The sequence below is a fragment of the Phascolarctos cinereus genome, unplaced genomic scaffold (genome assembly GCF_003287225.1).
Source record: "Phascolarctos cinereus isolate Bilbo 61053 unplaced genomic scaffold, phaCin_HiC Scaffold_5;HRSCAF=322, whole genome shotgun sequence".
NCBI lineage: Eukaryota > Metazoa > Chordata > Mammalia > Diprotodontia > Phascolarctidae > Phascolarctos > Phascolarctos cinereus.
Window position 1 is genome coordinate 75,466,425 of NW_027555958.1, and position 23,769 is coordinate 75,490,193.

A 23,769-nucleotide genomic window follows, 5' to 3' on the forward strand; every position below is an offset into this window, starting at 1 on the left:
TCCCCTCACCTTCTAGCATGCAAAGTTCTGTGAAAGTAGGTTCCATTTCTGAATTATACATTTCACCCAGGTCCTAGCACAGTCTTATGCATACAGGAAGTGCTAAAAGGAGGGATATTCTATTCCTCTAACTTTTCTTCTGCAATTGCCACTGTCTTAGAAGAGCCAGGTTATTTACATATCACATATGATCATACTGCACTTAATTCAGTACTACCCATCTTTATAAATTAAGAGCTTTTTTCTTCAAAATAGAGCTCCACCCTTCCAGATAAAACTGTTCTGCCTCAGTTTTTTTCTATGGAAATTTGTCAGCATCCCTCCTCTGCCCTCATCATACTCTACATAAAACTTAATGTACGTGTTCTATCCCCATTAAGAAAACGTATTTTTTTATCTTCAGCATCCAGCACAGTGCCTTGGATGTAGCAATCTTAAAAATCCTTGCTGAACTGAATACACACTTTGATGAAACTTAGATTGGAAGGCAATAGCATGGGACAATGAAGAGGGCTAGAGACAGGAAGGACCAGCCTGAGATTCTGCTTCTGATGTTTACTAGCTATGTGATCTAGGCAAGCCATATAAACTCTCTAGGTCTCAAGCTCTTCACATGTTAATAGAAGACAGTAATAATAATAATGATAATAACAGCTCAAAAGATCATTGTGAGGCTAAAATAAGATTATGAATATAAAACATATTGCAAAATTTGAAGAGCTACATACTAGCTATTATTATCGCCTGCAATGCACATGAAGTGATTAAAAAGCTAATGACTACTTAGCAAACTCAAATATTTAAATAATTTCTCAAACGTAAAACAGAGAAAAAGAGTTCCAAAATGTTTATACCCTCTCTGCTTTGACCTTTTAAAGATTATTTCTTCTACTTTCTATAAAATTAAAATCCACGACCTAGTAAAACTAATTTAAAATTTTATTACAAAAAATTGTCTATTTCCAAAGTTTTCTATAATAGCTTGAAATTTTTATTGCACTGATTTTTACTTTGATATTGCATACTATTTCATTGACCACATTTCAATTTTTACTGTCACTTCTTATCATTTCTCACAACTTCAATAACATTAAGGTTTATCTTTTTTTTTCTTCCTTTCTTTTTTGCAATTTGACATACATCACACTTGGTTTTCCCTTCTCATTCAGCTTTGGTCTGCTTAACATTTTAATTTTTCACTATATTTTTCCTTTGATAGTTCAGTTCTAGTTTCAATTTATAACTTCAACATTTCCCCCTAAGGGCTTGAAGTAACTGACATTTTTCTTTTAAGAAAAATGCTTTCATAAAATAAATTATTATTCTACTTCTAAAACACAATTTTAAGATTTTGTCCTACAGCAGGAGTCTAATATCTTTTTTTATTTTAAACATGTAAGATCTGGGGAGAAAGTACATGTTTAACCAATATATGAATCACCTGAGACAACAGCTGAATTATACCTATTTCATTTTTGTGTTTTAAAAAATATTTATATTTGTGTACATACATATGTATATATATATATATATATTTGTGAGCAACTGAATCACAAAGTTAATGATATTTCCTCACAAATACTATTGTATATTATCAAACATAAGCATTTTAATATGCTTAAAATATTACAGACTTACAAAAGTTTACAGAATATATAATTACTTTCACTGCAATTTAGTATGAAAACTGGAAGAAATGCCTGTGTGTAAATAAAAAAAAATTAGAGAGTACAATCATAAAAAAAGAGGCAAAGGTTTAATTGCTTGGCAAGGCTGACAAGTGATTTGAAAAGTAACAGGTAAGTTTTACAAAAGATGATTTCTGTAAACCCAAAGTTAAGAATTCCAAAAAAATTGAAACCAAGAGCAGAATTCAAAATTAAATTTACTTTGTAATACAAACTTTTAAGGTATTTTTTCAACCTTCTATTTCCCAAATGAAGAAATATAAACTATCTTAACCATATATAACAATGATTATTTAGATCTTTCCATACTGAAAACTTTCATTTTATTTTTAAGATTATTGAGTCAGAGGTGAAGGCCATCTATTCCAACTCCCTCAAGATGTAGAATCGGAAATAGAAACCCAGAGAGGTTGAGTGATTTGCCCAAGGTGACAGAGATATAAAGAGCTAGGAAATGAACTAAGACCCTGTTACTCCAAATTCAATGCTGAGTACTAAAATTCACTGTACAGAATAAAACAGGATGCCATTCTATATTTTCCATCAAGACCAAAAAACAGTGAATTTGTCAAAAATGAATATTCCAAAGATAAAATCTTCTACCTTTCCTATTTCTTCTTCAATAATCACAAAAACTTCACTGGACTCCTTCACTCTGTCATGGCAGGCACTGATTAGACTACCTAGCAGAATCTTCCAAGAACACTAAGGCTCTTATATTATCATTCTCAGAGGCATTCAAATGCCCAGTTAGTAGGTAGCTATGTTCCACCATCCAAGCACTTTATAGTGGGTACAGCCCATATTCTGACACTGAGCCAACCCAAGTGGAAATTAATTTTAGGGCCATTCAAAACCATTCAGATTTTAGGCTCTGATTATAGATGAGCAGGAAAAATAATCTCTGCCCGAACGGTAATTAGTTTGCTTGTTGCTCCCTTTCTAACTTCAAATTTAATTCTCAAGCCTAAAATTTCCACAAGTATCTTGTAATATTTTTATTTTTGTTTAGTTATTTATATTTATCATGTTACCAATATGGCCATGCTAATTTGGATCTCTAATAGATCACTTTCAAAATGTGTTAACATTTTCATTGGCAGAGTAATCCTTACTGTTGTGGTTTTTTCTCCCCCATATTTGGTTGAAGTTGATAAAGTGGATCATTTGCAAATAAGCATGTGTATGTGTGTGTGTGTGTGTATATTATATGCCATCACTGCATATGTGCATACTATCCTTATAAAAAAAGTAGGGTAAAAATTATTCATAAAGCTCTAGAATCGTGGTATTGGTAAGGATCTTACAAATCATATAATCTAATCCTTATGTGACAATCAAATCCCTTCTACAACTTCACCAACATTTTGTCATTTAGTTTTTGCTTGAACACTTCCAGAATAAGGAGTTCATTACCTAAGCATGATAGCTCAATCCATTTTGAATGGCTCTAATGGCCTTTAAGTCTTTCTTTACATGAATTGAAAATCACCTCCCCATAATTTCCATCAGTCCTCTTTCTACCTTCAGACGACACATGGAATAAGTTTAACCCAATTTCCTTAAACACGTTCAAATATGTGAATAGAATTGTCATGTTCCCTTAAGTCAATTTTTTAAAAATCTCCTCAATATCAACAGTTTGGAATATCAGAATTGGAGAGATCACACAATCAGACCTAAGCCTGAGCTGGTATCCATCTACCCTGCATCTGTGACAGGTCGGCATTCAACCTTTTTTTGAACTGACTGACTGACTGATCAACTGAAGGCCTCCAAATGAAGGGAACTCCACTGATTCCTGGGGCAATGCATTCACTTTTTGACAGCTCTCAATACTGGTAAATTTTTCCTATCAAGCTTCTCTGTAACTTCTACCCGTTGCTTTTAGTTTTGTCCTTTGGAACCAAGTCTAATCTTCCACAGGGCAGCCGTTCAGATATAAAACAGTAGGTTCCTTCCAAGTTCTTTTTATAATTTTTTCAACCAATACGTGTGTGCACACAGACACACTGGGAACACACCATAAACATTCAACCTTGATTTCTCTCCTGAACTCAAGCCCTATATTACCAAGTGCTTACCAAACATCAGCTAACATATTATTATTTCAAATACACTATGTCCAAAGTAAAATTTACTATCTTCTGGCTTAAACCTACCCCTCCCCTCAGTCATACAAGATTACAACTGTGGAATTGTCCTAACTCTTTTTCTCTCACATCCCCCCTTAGCTAACAAGCTGCCAGTCTTGCTCACGCTACCTCCAAAACAACTCTTGCATTCATCCCCTTCTCTCTATGCATACAACTATGACCTTGTTCAGGTGCTCATTGTCTCTGGCATATTATAATAGACTCAAATAGTTTTCTTATTTCCAGTGTTCTGTCTATACTTCATAGAAGCAAATCTTCCTAAGAGACAAGTCAAACCATGTCATTCTGCTGCCCCAAAACCTTCAGTTGCTCCCTAGCGCCTCTATGATAAGGCATTTAAGGCTCCATAATCTGGCTCCAACCTACCTTTCCAGTCTTATTTCACCCCGCTTCCTTTTCAGACCCTCTTTTTAGCCAAATTAGGGTAATAGCTGTTTTCTGCCTCTCTTCATTTGCACTGAAATGCAACCTCTCCTCATCTCTGTCTTTTAGAATCTTCCTCTGACTTTTTAAGACCTAGCTCAGGAGCTACCCTCTCTGTGTGGCCATCTCTGATTCCCCAGCTTAAAGTGTTTTCTCTCTCTCTCTTCAATTTTTCCTGGAGCACTTTGTCTGAGCCCCTCATTTACACACATTATTTCTTTCTTTGCATTACACACATGCTTACACACATTGTGGCATTTTACAGACAGGGAAAAGATCTTTGAGGTCACAGACTAGTCATATTTTATCTTTGTACCTCCCAGTACCTTGCAATTAGTATGTGTTTAATTAATTTTTGCTGAATATTGAATGAAAACTCAGGTTTGTCAATGTCCCTTTTAATGACAGTTAAAACTTACATAGCTCTTTAAGGCTTGCAAAGTACTCTCTGTACATTAATTTATCTGAGGCTTAAATCAGGCCTGAATAATCTATGGCCCATGGCAAAGGATTTCAGGCAGCCCATGAAAAATGTAGAGGAAAACATCCTTTGTTTGTAGAGGAAATCCTTTGGTGTGCTACAAGCAGACCGAGGGCTATAAGCTGGCAGCCACAGGTTGTACAGGCCTGGCTTAAAACAACCCTGTGAGGTAGGTCCTACAGTTAGTAATAACCCATTTTGCAGATTATGAATCTAAGCCTCTGAAAAATTAAAATGACTTGCCTGTGGTCATGTGGCTAGTAATTTTCAGAAACGGGATTCAAACATAAGCCTCTCCTCTCTGAATTCATCATTCTTCCCAACACATAACTTTTTAAAGGTTCACAAATCACCTATTTCATGAATTCTACTTGAGAATGACCTCAAGTTGATAGGCTTATAGTCAGCAGAATCTGCTATTCCCCATTCAGAAATCTTAATGAACATCTCTCCTATACTCCCCAGTACCTCAGAGATCACTGACAACAGTAGCAAATAACATTTGCAAGTTCTTTCAGATTTGAACTCACTTGGAGTTCCTAGGCATCCTCTCATTACCTTTTCATTTATCTTTGGGTCCCATTTCCTCTTAAGCATGGTATTCTACCCTTTTCAGTCTAAAGATCATCTTCTTTGATAGAAGAGAATGAAACAAAATAGGAGATTCCATTACAATGTGATTGGGGGAGACTTCCAGAGAAAGCACCCAGTCGAGTTCTCCCAAAATTCCCCTCTAAACTACTTTAAAGTAATGCCTAATATAAAATTCTGGAGTAGCAGAGCCAACAAAAGGTCAGAGTGAGACATCCTTCCAGTCAAAGACAACTTAGAAGGTCTATGACATGAGGGTGAAGGCTTGCCCAAAGCCCTTGTGGATACAAAACCAGTGCTGGGACCAGATGTTGTGGACAGAAGGAGCAGCAGCTTTGGGAGCTCTCAGGCCAGAGGCAGTAAGGGAACCTGCCAACTGGTCAGAAAGAGATTACAGGGGACTCCTGTGTTAGCACTAGACACAGGACTGGGTACTATTTGGCAACTGCATTTCCTATACCTACTTGTAGATCATAGTTCAAGGACAGAGAGGAACACTTGTGGTCAAGAAGGAAGGAGTGGGAGCCCTGAGGAACTGTATCACTTTGGGTCACAAGGAATCAAGGACAGTATTAAAAAAAAAAAAGAGTTCCTGAAGAACAGCATCACTTCCAGTCTTAAAAGATTAGGGGATCTTCCTGGTAAGAACTAGAGTATAGACCAATAAAACAGTGACCACACCTCTCCCCAGATCACACTACCTTGGAAATACCAAAAACTTCCAAACCCCCCAGAATTAGCTCTGAAAACAGCAGTGTGAAAAATCTGAAGCTTTAGACAGTGTCCCACTCCCCATCATACTAGGAACATAGTCCAATTTTAACATAAAGTTCAAAATCAAGAAACAGAGTGGAGAGGTAGAACCAAGATAGCAGAGCTCTCCCAAATTCCCCTCCAAACACAGCTAAAATAATACCTTAAAATTAAATCTGAAGTAGAAGAACCAACAGAAGGATGGGATGAAACAACTGTCCACCCCAAAACAACTTAGGAGGTTGGCAGGAAAGGTCTGTCTCACTTGGGTGAGAGTGGAGCTTAGTCCAGCATAGGCAGCAGCAGGCCTTGGGGGTGACTGAATAGACAGCAGCAGCTTCTGGAGCTCTCAGCCCAAAGACAGTAAGCTTGTAGCTGCCCACAGAGCAGAACACAGGCAAAGAGAGCAGTGACCACACATCTTAGATCATACCACCTTGGAAGAACCGAAACATACAGAGCCCCCAGAACTAGTTCTAAAAACAGTAGCACAAAAAAACATGAGGCTTGGGATAATGCTCCCTCCACCACAGGAGCAGAGCTGAACTTTAACACAAATTTAAAAGTCAAGAAATAGGCTGGAAAAATAAGGAAACAACAACAACAACAACAAAAATAACCTGATCATTGAAACTCAGAAGACAACAAAATCAAAGTAACTACATGCAAAGCCTCAAAGAAAAATATAAATTAGTCTCAGGCCCCAAAAAAAGAGTTCCTGTGAGAATTCAAAAAAGGATTTGAAAAATCGGAAAGGTGGAGGAAAAATTAAGAAAAGAAATGACAGTGATGCAACAAAATCATGAAAAAAAAGAGGCAATCAATTGATAAAGGAGGCCCAAATAATACTGAAGAAAAGAACACCTTAAAAAAATAGAATAGGCCAAATGGTAAAACACACACACACACACACACACACACACACACACACACACAAATCCACTGAAGAGAAAACCTCCTTAAAAAGCAAAATTGACCAAATGGAAAAAGATGCACAAAAATTCACCAAAGAAAAGCAGAATTGGACAAATGGAAAAGGAGGTACAAAAGCTCACTCAAGAAAATAAATCCTTAAAAATTAGAATTGGATAAGCAGAAGTTAATTACTTCATGAGACATCAAGAAACAATCAAACAAAATCAAAAGGAAAAAATAGAAGACAATAATAATAATAATATCTTATTATTACTTATTTTGTGTACTCCAACATATAAAGTAATCTGAGCTATATTGGCTATACTTGCATTTTCTTGATTCTGAATTTTTTGGCTCACAACCCTAACCTAATCTATTAATGCCAATAACAGGTAGGAGTTCAAGTGACCCTGCTTGAGATCATACATTTGCCTGTGTGGCCTTGCATGGGAAAAAAAAGTAGACTTTGACTAAAAAGCAAATGTAATTGCTAGACTGAAAACACTTATTAGAGACTAAGAAAAAATTTATTTCTCATTCTAAATCATCCAAATTCTCATGAAGGAGAAACACTATGCTTAAAATATAAAAGTTTGCTAACACCCACTGGGCTAGAGGTGATTGGTGCTAAGAATACTGAAAGGCTAACATTATTTGCAAAGGAAAAAGCAAGAAAAAATTATTCAGCAGAGAGCCTTTTACCTAAAACCATGAATTTGAAGTAATTCTTGATCTCAGAGATACAGTCCTGAGAATTACTAACTCAATTGAGTGGGACAAAGAACTGGTTAACTCCAAGGTGTATTTATCATGTTAAAGGGAAAATAAAGACAACTTATCATAAACTAGGCTTTTATCACCTATGTTGATTTTATATTGAAAATCTCACTGACGGATTGTGGCAAAATTCTGTTTTGTTCTGTTCTTGCTTAGAAGTAAACCCAAGCATTTAATAATCTTTGGTCCCTTGACCTACCCTTATTCTTCTTGTTCATTCCCTTCACACTAGTTTCACTTGGCTCAGTAACCAGGCTTGATATCCCATGGTGTGTTACTCAAATTTTCCTTCTAGAATCCCAAGTCTACCTTGTCTTTCTCTGTTTCCATGTGTGAACTACTGTCCCTGGGTAAACTCCAGTATGGAATTTCTTCACTTCTGTTCCAAGTCAGCTAAGAATCCATAAAGTAAACAAATTAAGCTAATTTCATCCACTACAAATTTATGGTACCTAACAACTAGGCCTTACCTGCTACTCAATAATACTTCTATTCTATTCTTATTGAGTCAATCTTATTCCCCACAGGACCTAGCACAAAATGTTGCTTCTTTTATCTTGCTCCCAATCACAAGCCTACTTTCTGTCCTCACATAAAGCCTGTTTTGATCACTGAAGCCATCCAACATGAGTTCCTATAAGCAACATATTATTGAGTTGTGGTTTTTAATCAGCTGTTTTCCTCTTCATTGGGGGACTATCCATTTACATTCAATTACAAGTGATAAATTTGACTTCTCTACTGTTCTTTATTTATTGCTTTCTCCCAGAATGAATAATTTAACCATCTTCTTTATTTCACTAAGATAACTCCTTTCCCACTCTTAACAACAAAACCCTATTTTAATACTATTAACTCTAAAAAACCAGCACAAATGTAATTCCTTCTAGCTTACCTTCTTTTGGTTTAAGACTGAAGTTTATACCCTCTTTCTACCTTCATTCTCCTCCCTGTCACTCTCTGTAATACCCATTTTCCACATAATTTTAAAAGAGAATTCAGTCTCCATTTTCCTTTTTCCACCTTCCATCATTCAGTACTCATCAAAACAATTTCATCATTACGTGTTCCCTCCACTATGACAACTGCTTTGAAATCTCAATCTAGTTATAGTTGTATAATATCTATTGATCAAAGTTCTATATTCAATGAACTCAGTTCGTTCTAGAGGATCTTTCAATTTGTTCTTTTCAACCTGTAAGTAATTCAAAGGCCTTTGGTATTTGTGGGTTTATTTTTTTCAAAGCAAAATAGATCTGAGCTAGAGCCTTTTCTCTATGAATTGCTACTCAATCATCTTGATTTTATTTTAGAAGAGAATGCTTGACTTTCTAGGAAACTAATTTAGGGATTAAGTCTTATGCTCTTTAACTGTCTACATGTCATTCTTCAGCTTCTGTTAATTTTCATTTGAAATGCTAATTGATATTTGAGGATGGGTAAAGTAAAATGAGGGGTTTAGATTAGATGGCCTTAAAGGGCCTTTTCTAGCTGTACATCTGAGCTCCTAAGTCATTTATTTCAAGGCTTATAGCATTATCTCTTTGTCAATGAAGTTTTAAAACTTGACCACAGTATGTCTGAATTGAAACTTGAATTTTTCCATCTTAGCATTTGTGAATTCTAACTGTAATCTGTCCCTCATTTTCTTAATATATAATGGTCAGATTTTTTCACTTTTCTGAGTTTTTAATAACCTATAATTGTTCCTTCTTATTTGTCCTCCAAATCCCTCATCTTCATTTGCATTACTTCTAAACTTTTTTCCTCTTGTCTTTCTAAACAATCCACCTTCTATGCTGGCTCCTCATACTCTTCCAGACCCTTGGAAAGGAAGAAAAGGGAGAAGAAGGGGAGAGAAAGGTGGGATATTTCCTAGGTTTGTTTTTCTGTTGCTGATGTTCCTTCTGCCAACGTCTTCCAGTAAAATGGTGCTTCTATGGTGTATTTACATTCCCTATAGATATTTCTAAACTCCTGAGCTTTATCTTGTCCTAGGAGCCTTCACTTCATTCAATTCCCTCACTCTCTTCTCATTTATTCTCCCTAATTCCATTTTTACTTTAATTCTGTTAGTTTAATTCCTGTGTTAATCCATTTTATTTTGTCTTGAGAAAATGTGTTTTGCTTCTGATGTTGCTACAGATTACATAAAATAACTCCTTACTCTGCCACTCATGTGTGAACTATGGATGGACACCTGTGAAAGTAGTTTCACTACTTTTCTTCAAAGTTACCACTGATCTCTTAATTGCTAAGTCTGATGGACTATTCCCAATTTTTATACTTTTTAAAAATCTCACTTGAGCATCTGTTGACCATCCCCCTCTTCCTAGATAATTTCTCTTTCCTAGATGTTTATGACTGCTTTCTCTTGGTTCTCCTCCTCACCTGACTGCTCTTGCTCAGTCTCTTTTGCTGGATCATCATACATGTCCCTCCCTCTAACAGTAAGTGTCCTCTAAGGTTCTGTCCTGGTTCCTTTTCTGTCCTCTTTTTACAATTTCTCTTTTGGTGTGGTTTAACTATCTTCATCCAGATGGCACCCAGATTTATATAACCAATCCTAATATTCCTCCTGAGCGCTAATCCTACATCAACAATGGCTTATTGAACATCACCTGGCTATCCTTTAGTCAATCACATGGTCAACAAACATCCAAAACAGAACTCTATCTCCATCCCTCCCAAGCACACTCCCCTTTTCTCCTAGCTTCCTTATTTCTGTTTAGGATACTACCATTCTTCCAGTCACTGAGGTTCAAACCTCTGAATCATCCTCCACTCATCTCTTGCCTTCATCCCTCATATTCAAATAATTGTGAGGTCTTGTCAATCCTACCTCCAGAACATCTCGTGCATCTTGCTCCTTCTCTCTGATCACTCAGTCACCACCATAGTTCAGAAGCCTCAGTTATCTCTTGCCTGGATTATTATAATGACCTTCTGGGAAGTCTCCTTGTCTCTAGTACTCTCCCCTTCACAATCTATCCTCCATAAAGAGGCCAAAGTGATAGTCCTAAAGCACAAGTGGGACCATGGCACTTCCCTACTCAAGAAACATTCATGGCTCCTCCTGTTGCCTTTAGGGCCAAATATAAATTCATTAGCATGGCATTTAAAGTCTTTCTCAATCTGGCTCCAGGATACCCTTCTAGTCTTGTTGCATAATAAGTTGGTTGTTCTAGCTAAACAGGTCTACTTGCTATTCCATGAATTTAGCACTGTATTTCCCATCTCTGTGTCTTTTATATAGGTTGTTTTCTAAGCCGGGAATACTATCCTCCCTCACCTCAGTCTCCAAGGTTTAGTTTATGTATCATCTTCTTCCTCAACTGATTGCTATCTGTTTTTATGTTGTATCCAATAAGCAGAATGTAAGATCAAGAATAAAATAATGTTCTAAAATTGTGTCTATACTTCTAGCACCTAGCATACTGCCTTGCACATAGTAGGCACTTAAATAGTTGTTGAATTGGATTGGATTACTTCCTTTTACCCACTCTCTCTAACAAAACTATACTACTCTGTCCTCCCAGCTGTTGTCTCTACCTGTGCCTAAAGTGGCCTCCTTCATCATCTCTGCCTAATGATTTGCTGTGCATCTTGTAAAGTTTAACTCAAAGGCTACTTCCTACTTCTGCTGTAAGCCTTCCCTGATTTTCCCCTTTTCCTCAACCACACGATCACCCCAAACAGGTAATGGCCTCCTTAAGATTCCATGTAGCACTTGCTATTGTAACCTTCTGCGCTTACCTTGTAATACTAGAGTTAATGGATAGTAAATGTTAACCTTAGAGGAAGGAATATGTGGGTTCAGATCCTATATCATATACTTACTAGCTATGTGACCATGGACAAATTAGTTACATAACCTCTCTTAGACTCAGACCATTCCCTATTTAGTAGGTAACGTCTACATACTAAGTTATAGTAGAGTCACATTTTCATGAAACCATGTACATTCTCATGAAATTTTAACTGCAAGATTTCACCAGTATGTCTAGATTTACTTTACTTAAATTTCAATGAAATATTCAATATTTTAAAATTTTCTTGACATTTTAATAAAAACAACTAAAGTTATAAAAGAGTAGAAATAATCTAATTACTTTACTGATGTTTAATTCAAAGTTAATCTGGTTTTTAATGCCAATGATAATAGAAGTGTCTTGACCTAAGTGTGAAGAGCAAGGGGCTGATAGTTAATGCAGGATCTAGTCTCAGCTCTGCACTATTTAGCTTTATGATTTTGAAGAAGGCATTTAATCTCCACAGGCATCAAGCTTCTTCAACTGCAAAATGAGAGTGGTGGGAGAGATATTTAAGGCCCCTTTACAGAAATAAATTCTAGGTGTCCAAAAAGTAAAACAAATAATTAACTAGCTCCTCCTGTTTACAATTACTTATCCTGTTAACTGGTGTATATCTGATCCTTACTAAAATACTTCATTAACTCACTCAACCCCAGAAAGGTAAAAAGAAATTCATTAACTTTACAGAAAGCCACCTTAGTCTCAACTCTCAGACCAACAGATTCCCTGCTAAAGAATAGTAGGTATGGAGGAAGGAAGAGTTTAAAAAAAAAAACAACTGGGAAGCTTACTTTTTCTTTCTAAGTCGGCCTTTCACACTGTGGCTTCATTTTGTTGCTTCAAACAAAGAAACAATTATAGCCTGAGTAACTGTATAACACTTGGACTACAGCAGACAACATCCAAAATACACATGTTCTATACCAAATTCCACTTTATAACTAGTGTCATAATCAAAGTTGGTTTTAAGACAGAATGTATTCAGAAGTGGGGAACCTGCAGCCTTGAGGCCACATGTGGCCCTCGAAGTCCTCAAGTGAGGCTCTTTGATTGAATCCAAACGTCACAGAAGAAATACCCTTAATAAAAGGATTTGTTCTGTAAAACTTGGACTCAGTCAAAAGGCCCCACCTAAGGACCTAGAAGGCTATACATACGTACATACACATACGTGTGTGTGTGTGTGTGTGTGTGTGTGTGTGTGTGTGTGTATAAAGAGAGAGAGAGAGACTATAGATACTTCACCGTTCTTCTAGAGCTGTAGGAAACCTGAGAGAATTATTGAGATATTTTTGCTTAGCAAACTGAGCACCAGGAAAACAAAATGCTAATTCAGAACATAGGCTTAGGGACAGTTAAGTGGCACAGTGGGTAGAGTACTAGCCCTGGAGTCAGGAGGATTTGAATTCAAATCTGCCCTCAGACACTTGACACTTACTAGCTGTGTGACCCTAGGCAAGTCACCTAACCCCACTGCCTAGCAAAAAACAAACAAGCAAAGAGAACACAGGCTTGACTTAGTTCACTATACATACAACCACTTACATCACAGACTTACTTTCAATCTCCTGAACTACAAAATGCAGAGTTTTAACATATTAAAGGAGCTCATGCAGCTAGATGGTTAACAAAAAAGAAACCATGCATCCTGTGAAAAACAAATAAAATATTTTCAGGTGTGTGTAAGTACTGTGTTTAAAAACACTTTCAGTGGCATGAGGGACAGGAAGGCAGTAGCTCAGGTTTTGAAATGGAAATAAAAGTATCAGAAAAAAAGAAAGTTATTAGAAAGAACAAAAAAAGTATTAGTACTGCTTGTACTCTGATACAACAATAAGATAGTTTGGATATTTTATCTTTTATTCTAGGGAACACTCTAAAGGAACTACGGATAGTCCCCAACATTGGACTGGTGAATTTATAGCCCTTACATACCCCAACCTCCTATAACCACCTAATCTGGGGTACCAAAAGAATATTCCCTCTTCTTCCTAGGGCAATAGAAACTTTGCTCTTTTCCCTGGAAATAGGAAGGAGGAAGGAAGGAAGGAAGGAAGGAAGGAAGGAAGGAAGGAAGAAGGAAGGAAGGAAGGAAGGAAGGAAGGAAGGAAGGAAGGAAGGAAGGAAGGAAGCCATTTTAGATCCTGAAAAACCTTCACTTCTTTTTGCAAGAGAAGTATCCCTTTATCTTGCCACTGTATTCCCAAGGCTCTAAAACTTTCATGGCTAAGGGAAGGGCTGGGAAAAGAGAAAGGGATTACAGAACAGAAAGAAGTCAAAAAAGATACTGTTGAAAGATGGGTCATCATTTATGGGGGAGTGGGGGAGCAAATGGACGAGTAAATGGAAGAGCAAAGAGAAATCAATCTCCCTCAATTCTTCCCAAACACTTCATCCTCAGAGTTCCTTGCCTTGCTAAGAGACCTTCACCATCTTCCCAGCCTCACTTCAACCCCAGCCTGCAGCAACAAACACCACTATGTAGGCAACAAGAGACTTCGATTTGCCTCTTAGCAGTCCAGGGTGAGAGATGGGGAAATCACTGCCAGAGGGACTGGTCTGAGCATTTCAAGTGAGAATGCTAAACAAATTTCCTCATAGAAAAACTAGTATAAATAGTGATTAATTATAAACAGCAATTATTATGCTGCTAGCACCTTATTTTTCAGACATGTAAGTTAAAATCCTGAAGGTACAGTAGGAACAACCTAGAAGATTCATTTTTCATTTAAGGTATCATTTATGGGACTATCAAGCAGACAGGATCAATGATGACACTGCCCCCAAGGAGCAGTTTTGGGAGAGAGAGAGAAGCCATAGTCCACCTCGCTAGAGGATGAGGATGATAACATTGCCTGGAGGGGTGGGAAGAATCCTCACTGTTATTCAATTCAATCTTGAAACATGAAAACTATCAAAACACACTGCAACTACAGATGTAGCCAGAGCAAGGAACACCAACAAGGCAGCATCATGAACAGAGTGCTGGAGTGAGAGGCAGCAAGATTCTAGCTCTGATCTTGCCCAGCACCAGCTGCATGGGCACAGACATGGCATTTAACCATTCGGAATCTTAGTTTCCTCATATACAAAATAGAGACGGAGAATAATATTTGCAGTGTTTACCTCAAGGGGGTTTTTATGAGGATCAAATGAGATAACGTAGACAAAGGGCTCTGCAAACTGTAACATGCTACATAAATATAAATAATAATAATTACCATTATTATTATTACCCCCACAAAAGAAGATTAAAAAGCTACCAAAGATATCTGAGTTCTATTCTTACTCAAGAAATGGTGTCAAAAAGTTGGAAGTCTATCCACAACATTGGAAATACGTGTGTGTGTGTGTGTGTGTGTGTGTGTGTGTGTGTGTATTTAAATACCTAACATAAATTGATCAATTTCCCTCCATGGCAACAGAGAAGCCTTTACTTTGGTAAGTTATGAAAAGAAGAAACTGTTGAATCCAGTTGTAGCATTTTGCTATCTAAAGCTAGAGACCACAAAAGTAGAAGTTCCAAAACACTATGCCAACATTCAGTTCAATATTGGGTTTTTTTCTTAGTAAATTTGATGGATGGGGGAAAAATTCTATCCTTGATTCTTTTTTTTTTTTAACTTTTAAAAAATTTATTTTATTAAGACATAGAACAATATTTGAAATAAAAATAATGTAATATACATAGATGTTTGCAACATAGCAATAATACAGATGTGTTTAGTGGGCTTGGTTCTAGGTGCAGATTTTCTTGAATTGTGATGTTATTGCTGATATGGCTTTCCACTACTCTTACTCCTACTATTACTTATTATTATTTTTTTTATTTTTTAAAATATAAATTTATTTATTTTTAGTTTTCAATATTCACTTCCATAAATTTTTGAGTTCCAAATTTCTCACCCCTCCTCCCACCCCAAGATGGCATGCATTCTGAATACCCCTTCCCCTGGTCTGCCTTCTCTTCTATCGCTCCCCCCTTCTCTTATCCCCTTCCCCTTCTATTTTCCTGTAGAGCAGGATAGACTTCTGTACCCCATTTCCTGTATTTCTTATTTCCCAGTTGCATGTGAAAACATTTTTTTAAAAACATGTGTTTTTAAAACTTTGAGTTCCAAATTTTCTCCCTTCCTCTCTCCCCACCCACCCTCATTGAAAAGGCAAGCAACTCAATATAGGTTGTACATGTGCAGTTATGCAAAACACTTCCATAGTAGACATGTTGTGAAAAACTAACTCTATTTCCCTTAATCCTATCCTGCCCTCCCATTTATTCTATTCTTTCTTTTGACCCTGTCCCTCCTCAGAAGTATTTGCTTCTGATTACCCTCTTACCCAATCTGCCCTCCTCTCTATCACCCCCCTGCTCTCTTGTCCCCTTCTCCCCCTATTTTCCTGTAGGGTAAGACAGATTTCCATACTCAATTGAATGTGTATGTTATTCTCTCCCTTCCACTGTGAGAGACTTTTCTTTTCTGGTTTTTTTTTGTGAGATAATTTACCCCATTCTACCTCTCCCTTTCTTCTCCAAGTATCATCCTGTCTCACCCCTAAATTTTATTCTCCAGATATGACCCCTTAATCTTCAACTCACCCTGTGCCCTCTATCTATCCATCTATCTATCTATCTATCTATCTATCTATCTATCTATCTATCTATCTATATATACATATATTTTTTTTCCTTCAACTACCCTAATACGGACAAAGTTCTCATGAGTTATAAATATCATCTTTCCATGCAGGAATGTAAACAGTTCAATCTTAATAAGTCTCTTATGATTTCTCTTTCCTGTTTACCTCTTCATGTTCCACTGGAGTCCTGTATTTGAAAGTCAAATTTTCTATTCAGCTCTGGTCTTTTCATCAGGAATGCTTGAAAGTCCTCTATTTCACTGAATGACCATTTTTTCCCCTGAAGGATTATACTCAGTTTTGCTGGGTAGGTGATTCTTGGTTGTAATTCTATCTCCTTTGCCCTCGGAATATTATATTCCATGCCCTGTGGTCTTTTAATGTAGAAGCTGCTAAATCTTGTGTTATCCTGATTGTGTTCCCACAGTACTTGAATTGTTTCCTTCTGGCAGCTTGTAATATTTTCTCCTTGACCTGGGAACTCTGGAATTTGGCTACAATATTCCTAGGAGTTTTCCTTTGGGGATCTCTTTCAGGAGGAGATCTGTGGATTCTTTCAATTTCTATTTTGCCCTCTGGTTCTACTATATCAGGGCAGTTTTCCTTGATAATTTCTTGAAAGATGATGTCTAGGCTCTTTTTTTGATCATGGCTTTCAGATAGTCCAATAATTTTTAAATTCTCTCTCCTGGATCTATTTTCCAGGTCAGTTGTTTTTCCAATGAGATATTTCACATTGTTTTCTAATTTTTCATTCTTTTGGATTTGTTTTACAGTGTCTTGATTTCTCATAAAGTCACTAGCTTCCAATTGCTCTATTCTAATTTTTAAGGAAGTATTTTCTTCAGTAATCTTTTGGACTTCCTTTTCATTTGGCAATTTTTCTTTTTAGAGCATTTTTCTCCTCATTGGCTTTTTGGACCTCTTTTGCCATTTGGGTTAGGCTATTTTTTAAGGTGTTATTTTCTTCAATTTTTTTTGGGTCTCTTTAACAAGCTGTTGACTTGTTTTTCATGATTTTCTTGCATCACTCTCATTTCTCTTCCCAGTTTTTCCTCTACTTCCCTTACTTGCTTCTCAAAACCCTTTTGAGCTCTTCCAAGGCCTGGGACTGATTCATATTTTTCTTGGAGGCTTTGGATGTAGGAGCTTTGACTTTGTTGTCTTCTTCTGGTTGTATATTTTGATCTTCTTTTCACCAAAGTAAGATAATATAGTCTGACTCTTTTTGCACTGCTTGCTCATGATCCCAGCCAATTACTTGAGTTTTAAACTCTTTGTTAAGGTAAGAGTCTGCTTCCAATGTGGAGAGTGTACTGTCCCAAGCTTCAGGGGTTTGTACAGCTGTTTTCAGAGATACTTGTAGGGACCTGTAAATTTTCAGTTCTTCCAAGGTGGTATGATAAGGGGCGAGGTGTTCACTCCTTTCCTGGCCTGTGACCACAAGTACTCCTTTCTGTCCTGTAACCATGAGGAGGGGTTCCTCTCTACAGCCACTACAAGCTCCACCACGCCAGCACTCCTCCTCACCCCAGCACTGCCACCCAGTACTGTGACCCAGATCCACACATGGGCAAAGCAAGAGATTCCTGCCTCAGCACTGGCAAAGAGGTCCCTGCAGTCCCTCTCTGATCAGCCACTGGATTCCCCCTCAGTCTGTGGGCCGGAAGCTGGGGAAGCAGCTTCCCCCCCCCCCACCCAGGGCCACATTCTTGGGGAATGGAGCTGAAACCCCACCTTCCTCTATGAGCACAGACAGAAACAGACTTTTCCCACTGACCTTCTAAGTTGTCTTTGGCATTGGTGGATTGAGGAGTCTGGAAACCTCCATAGCTGCCCGCGATTCAGTCCTCTGAGGCCTGCTCCAGGTTCTCGGCAGCCTGTGCACCCACGCCACGCTGCGCTGAGCCGGGGGCACGATACACCTTTCTGATTAATCATCCAGGTTGTCTTGGACTGGAAATTTGCTTCACTCTGTCTTTTTGTGGGTTCTGCTGCTTCAGAATTTGTTTAGAGCCATTTTTTATGAGTATTTGGAGAGGTTTGGGGGAGAGCTCAAGGAAGTCACTGCTTTCACTCTGCCATCTTGGCTCCGCCCCCCCATCCTTGATTCTTAAGACCTTAATTCAAGGCATTAAAGCAATACTTTGAAAATACCTCCCCAAGCAAACGGATAGCTCAAATATACCATATGTACTTTATTTTTATGTAGGAATGTTTATATAAGGTTAACTGAGTTAATATATAGGATTAATTAGGGTTAACTGCTACCTTGCTTTTATTCTTTTTTTCTTGAAGGTGAAATTCTAAATTAGCTACAAAAGAACCATTATTTCAGAAAGAAAACTTATTGTAAAAACCTTAGTCATAAATGTTGCAAGGTTAAAAAAAAAGATTGTTTTCTTAAAATGGCAATTAGACCAGTATTAAGAAGAAATAATGATATAAATCAAAGTAAGTCCAAGAGTTATCAAATATTTGAAATTTTAACACCTCTAAAATTTTTCCTTTTGGGTTTCATGAGAATAGATTCACTTTTATTAGTGTATTCTGTATTAAATCAATGAGATAGAACCCTAATATATCCATACACTAATCTACCACCTTTAGAATTAAAGCTGATCTTTATTCATCAATGTTATTTAATGAGAAAAATAAGCTAATTGAAAATTAGACTCTTACATGCACTTATTTTGGTTTAACAAAAAAGGCAAAAAAGAATAAGGTCCAATGAGAATCAGTACCCATTCCACAAACATAACATTTAACATACATGCAAGTTCATGCAAAGCCATCATTTATCAAGCCTGTGGTCTGCAAGAGTGACCAAGAATGAACAGTGGATGCAGAAGAAATTAATAAGAATTAACATTCAAAAACATAAAACTTTTTTCATTAGGTCATATAGTTTTCATAGCACATGTGTTGTTAACTGATTTGTGTTCAGAAAATACATTTTTCCTTAAATTGTTACCTGACATTATATACATATACACACAGTCTTTTCAAATAATGTGCCTATATTTTTATTAGTTACATTGCAATGAAAATTAGCAACTACAATAGGTGTTGATCAGTATAAAGTAAATAACTAAGGTCATAAGAAAGAGAACTGCACATATACCCTTGGGTTGTACCACTCTTTTCTTTTTGAAGTAACAAAAACCTTGAAGTTATAACATCAAAAACTGGCATTTTATTTAGTTTTCTGAAAAAAAGGTCAATATATCATGAGAATCTCTTATTTTATAACTACCTAATATATTAATGATAGGAAGACAAAAGATGTAAAACCCTAAGGCAGCTCTGTCTTCTATTTACATCCATGTGCTCCAGGGAAAAGCGCATGACATGTATGTCTTTTTTGTAGCTATAAGTGGGCATATTTATATCTACTTAAAATTGTATTTTATTGCTATAAATATTTGCATTAATTAAAGCTATTGTACTTCAGATGGGTGATCTGTATAGATACAGTACTGGAAAAAAGCAATGATCTGAAGTCAGAGAGCCTACGTTCAAATCCCACCTTTGATACTCATTACACCTGTGATACCAGAGAAATAAATTAACATTCTTGGGCCACTGGTTTTCTAATCTGGAAGATGAGGAGATTGGACTGGATGGATTCTGAGATTCTTTACAGCTCTACATCTATCATACTATGATCTAATTTTTGAGGGGAAATATTATCAGCAGAATTCCTGTCATGTATAATACTACAGAAATTATAAAATTGAAATCATTATTAGTTACTGAAAATTTAACACTAAACATAACATAACAAAATGTAACATTCTCACTCTGGCCTATCACCAAAAAGACAAAGAGTTTCTGCTATAACAGAAATTTAATCCAATATGGTATCTTACGTTAGTGACAACTAAAAATTAAAATACCAATAGCTTTTCTCATATGCATTTCTCTTACTTAAAAAAAAACCTCATGTTCACAGCTGCTAATATTCCTTCATTTAAAGTTTTATGAAAGTCTATGGTAGAAAATAAAATTTAAGAAAGAAAAATCTATTAGGATACAGAATGAACATTCACCTACAAAACAAAAGCTGGGGGAGGAGGGGAAACAGTAAGCAAAAAAAAAAAAAGCCAGTATTCACATTTAGGCTTTAAAAGTAAAAACATAAAGGATATCTTGCCATGTCAGTTTTGTACAAAGCTTAGAGATATTTATTATTTTGAAATTTATTTTGTACTTATTAGTATATCTCATGCTACAGAAGGCATGGGGATAAGTTACTGAAATAATTTCCATTTGGAAGAATAATTTTTATATGAAATACATATGAGATTTGTTATTTTCCTTTACTCTCCTACCTTTAATAAAATTAACCTGGTTTTGCTCATTCAATCCTAGGACTCAGATGAAGCTCTAGGCATCCAATAATATTCCAGAATTAGATATCTAACCTAAGTATGTCATTAAGTAAGAATGATGATTTGAGCTATTTTTTAGGAATCTGCAAATGCCTGGAGCTACGTCATCATAAATAATCATAAATTATCTGAACTACCAACAACAGCACACTAATAGTCCGGTCCCTAAAAAGTCTTAAAGTTCTTTGAACACAGTTCCAAGGAAATATATACACTAACCATTCTCAGAGTTTATTTAGATATATTCACAAATACTCACAAAAACTCACAAACACAGGTATGCATGCGATACTAAAATTTGAGTTAATCAATATTGTGGAACTATCTCTAAGATGATTTCAGTGTTCTTGGAATATTCTTTTTTTTGGGGGGGTAAGTCCTAGAGTTATATATTGAGATCATGTTCACCCTTAGTCGCTATTCCCAATCTTGTCTTTTTGTTAGACTATTGCAACATATGGCACTCACCAGTACAAAGGAGTATGCATATAAAGCTGCCGAATGGTGAATGATAAAAAACTTATCACCAATCACCTTCCAGTATAAAAGGATAAGAAGCATATCTGCAAAAAGGAAAAAAAATTACCAAGTAAGGGATTAGATATGTAGAAAACCTGCACCACTTCAGACTTACTCAAAATGACTTGTTACCTGTGCTTGATACTTCAAACATATCAGCAGCAGATGTCAAGTCAAAACAACAAAACTATTAAATGGTGGGAGATGCACAAAATGTAGAATTGGACAGTCACAGAGAAGGCAAATAAATGCCTTTGCTATAAGGATTCAGCGCTTATCCCCACCTAGAAGCAAGTGAAGCAAATGGTTATGCAGACTTGTTACCCTATTCCAGGTGGGAAAGTAAAGCCCATCTGACTAAAAAGTATGGAATTAAGTGGGAAAATCTTTATAGCATTTGATCTTTTACTTAAATTCAAGAAAGTTGAATTTGTGATCTAAAGTCATCAAAGAAGAAACTCATGGAAAGAACATGTAGAGTATTTCTTTTCTAGCACAATAATTATCCAAAGATTTAATTATAAAATAAAAATAAAGTGAAGAGGTCAAAATGCTAAAATTTCTTGCTGAACATTTTCTGACATAAGGGATTTAGGTTCAGAAACTTAAAGAGTTTTCAATATTCTACTTAAAAAGATGGGGGGAAATAATTCAAGTTATTTTTTAAAATAACCGATATTGCAAAAAGCACATTAAATCTACAGATGCGGAAAAGAGTGGCTGGCTAGAATGAAGACCCACAAAGAGGATATCAACAATACCAAAAGTCAAAGTGACCAGGTCCCTGCTCTTTAACATCTAGCTCATCTGCTATAGGATGCATTTCTCCCCCACAACCTCCTTTCAAAGAACAGGATAAATCATTTAGCCCTAAGGCAAAGAGGGAGAGGTTTCATATACATAATCAAAGGATAATTTTTTTTTCATTCTTAAAATGTATGGCTGATATAAAGGAACTAAACGATGGCTCTATTTCTGCATAGCATAGCTACAGAAACATGAATCAAAATAAAATTGTGTTTATTACTCATAATCACCATTTAACTATATCACATAATTACCAGAGAGGAGGTAGCCTGAAGCAATGGCAAGATTCACTTGAACAACTGAAGGATCACCCCTGTGAATAAACATGAAAATAAAGTTTTAGTCTTTGCCATACAACTTGGGGATTTTTGGGTGCAATTTTTGTAAGAGAACATTCCAGCACATTTTTTTGGTTAAGTTTTGAAAAATTGTTACATCACTATTTGGCAAATTACAGTTCTGTACGTAAATCATATTGGCAGTCTAATAGTTTGCCATGACATACTTCCTGAGATGTCACTTGAAAGGTTTTAGGATATTCCAGCCAAACTGGAAGTTCTAGAAGGAATGAATTGTCCATAGGATGCCTCAAATGCAACCACTTCTGACAACTTGAGAATCCCTTTAAATTAAACCCAAAGAATGAAATTTAACTGAGAAATATGCTTTAGGACATAGTTTCAATGGGGAGCCTCTTATAGGCCTAAGCCAAGTCTCCAAAGTTTCCTTTGGGACCACTAGCTCTGAGGGGTCCAGACTAGTTTGATAGTGGTGAAGAACAATGATGATAATGGCATTTATATGATGCCTTAAAGTTTGCTAAGCACTTTATAAATAGTACCTTTTTTTATTCTTACAATAATCCTGAGATGTAGGTACTATTATTATCCCCATTTTACAGATGAGGAAACTGAGGCAGAGCAAGGTCAAGTGACTTGCTCAGGATGACACAGTTATTACAGGCCAGTTTAGAATTCATGTTTTCCTGATTCCAGGCCCAAAACTATGTATTATGCCATCTAACTGCCCTGCTCCACTGAGGAACAGAGGGGAAAAATTTACTCCTGGTCAATTCTTTTAAGTTGGGAACTTACCTCTTTTTTTTCATCCCCTCTCAAAACACACACAACACCAGGAAAGCTGTAAGTCCTTGGATTCATCATTGTCCCAACCCAAATCCCTAGAATAGCTACTGTAGTAGAGATTAAAGAGTAGTAGTGATTATTCTGAGCTGCAAAGTATAGCTAGGAGCCCAGTGTAACAAATGCTAAGATTATAGGGAATATCACAGCATTAGCTCCCACAATTAATTATATCAAATGAATAAATATTAAGTATCTATAATTATGCAGAAAACATAAGACCAAGTACTATAATACAGTCTGTCAACATGTGTAATGACTAGTGTATGGTATAAAGTAACCAAAAATGTAACTTCTGGCTAGGCTATTTTACTAATTTTGTTGTTCAGTCCTTTCAGTCATGTCCAACTCTTCATGACCCCATTTGGGGTTTTCTTGGCAAAGATACTAGAGTGGTTTGCCATTTCCTTCTCCAGCTCATTTTACAGATGAGGAAACTGAGGCAAACATGGTTAAGTGACGTAATTTTGAAATACAAATGCTGTTTATGCTAAAAAAAAAATTAAGAATCAAAATCCCAGAACTGGAAGAAATAATCAGAAATAATCAAAAAATAATCTAGTCCCCTTGTTTTGAGACAGATGAGGTGTTATTATATCTAAATAATTTTAAGACTACATAGCTGGAAAGCTTTAAGGGGGACTAGAACCCAGATGTCTTGTTTCTTGAA

General features: G+C 36.4%; 1 protein-coding gene across 2 annotated transcripts in view; it reads right to left on the reverse strand.

Moving 5' to 3' along the window:
* The window catches only part of TLCD4 (TLC domain containing 4), an 80,432-nt gene that overhangs the window by 19,475 nt on the left and 37,188 nt on the right, over positions 1–23,769 (reverse strand). For both annotated transcript variants that reach the window (XM_020999468.2, XM_020999476.2), the window contains exons 5-6: positions 22,212–22,270; positions 21,100–21,194 (exon numbers count right to left, since the gene is read on the reverse strand). In XM_020999468.2, the coding sequence (XP_020855127.1) occupies positions 21,100–21,194; positions 22,212–22,270 (154 nt within the window). The remainder of the gene's footprint in view (positions 1–21,099; positions 21,195–22,211; positions 22,271–23,769) is intronic.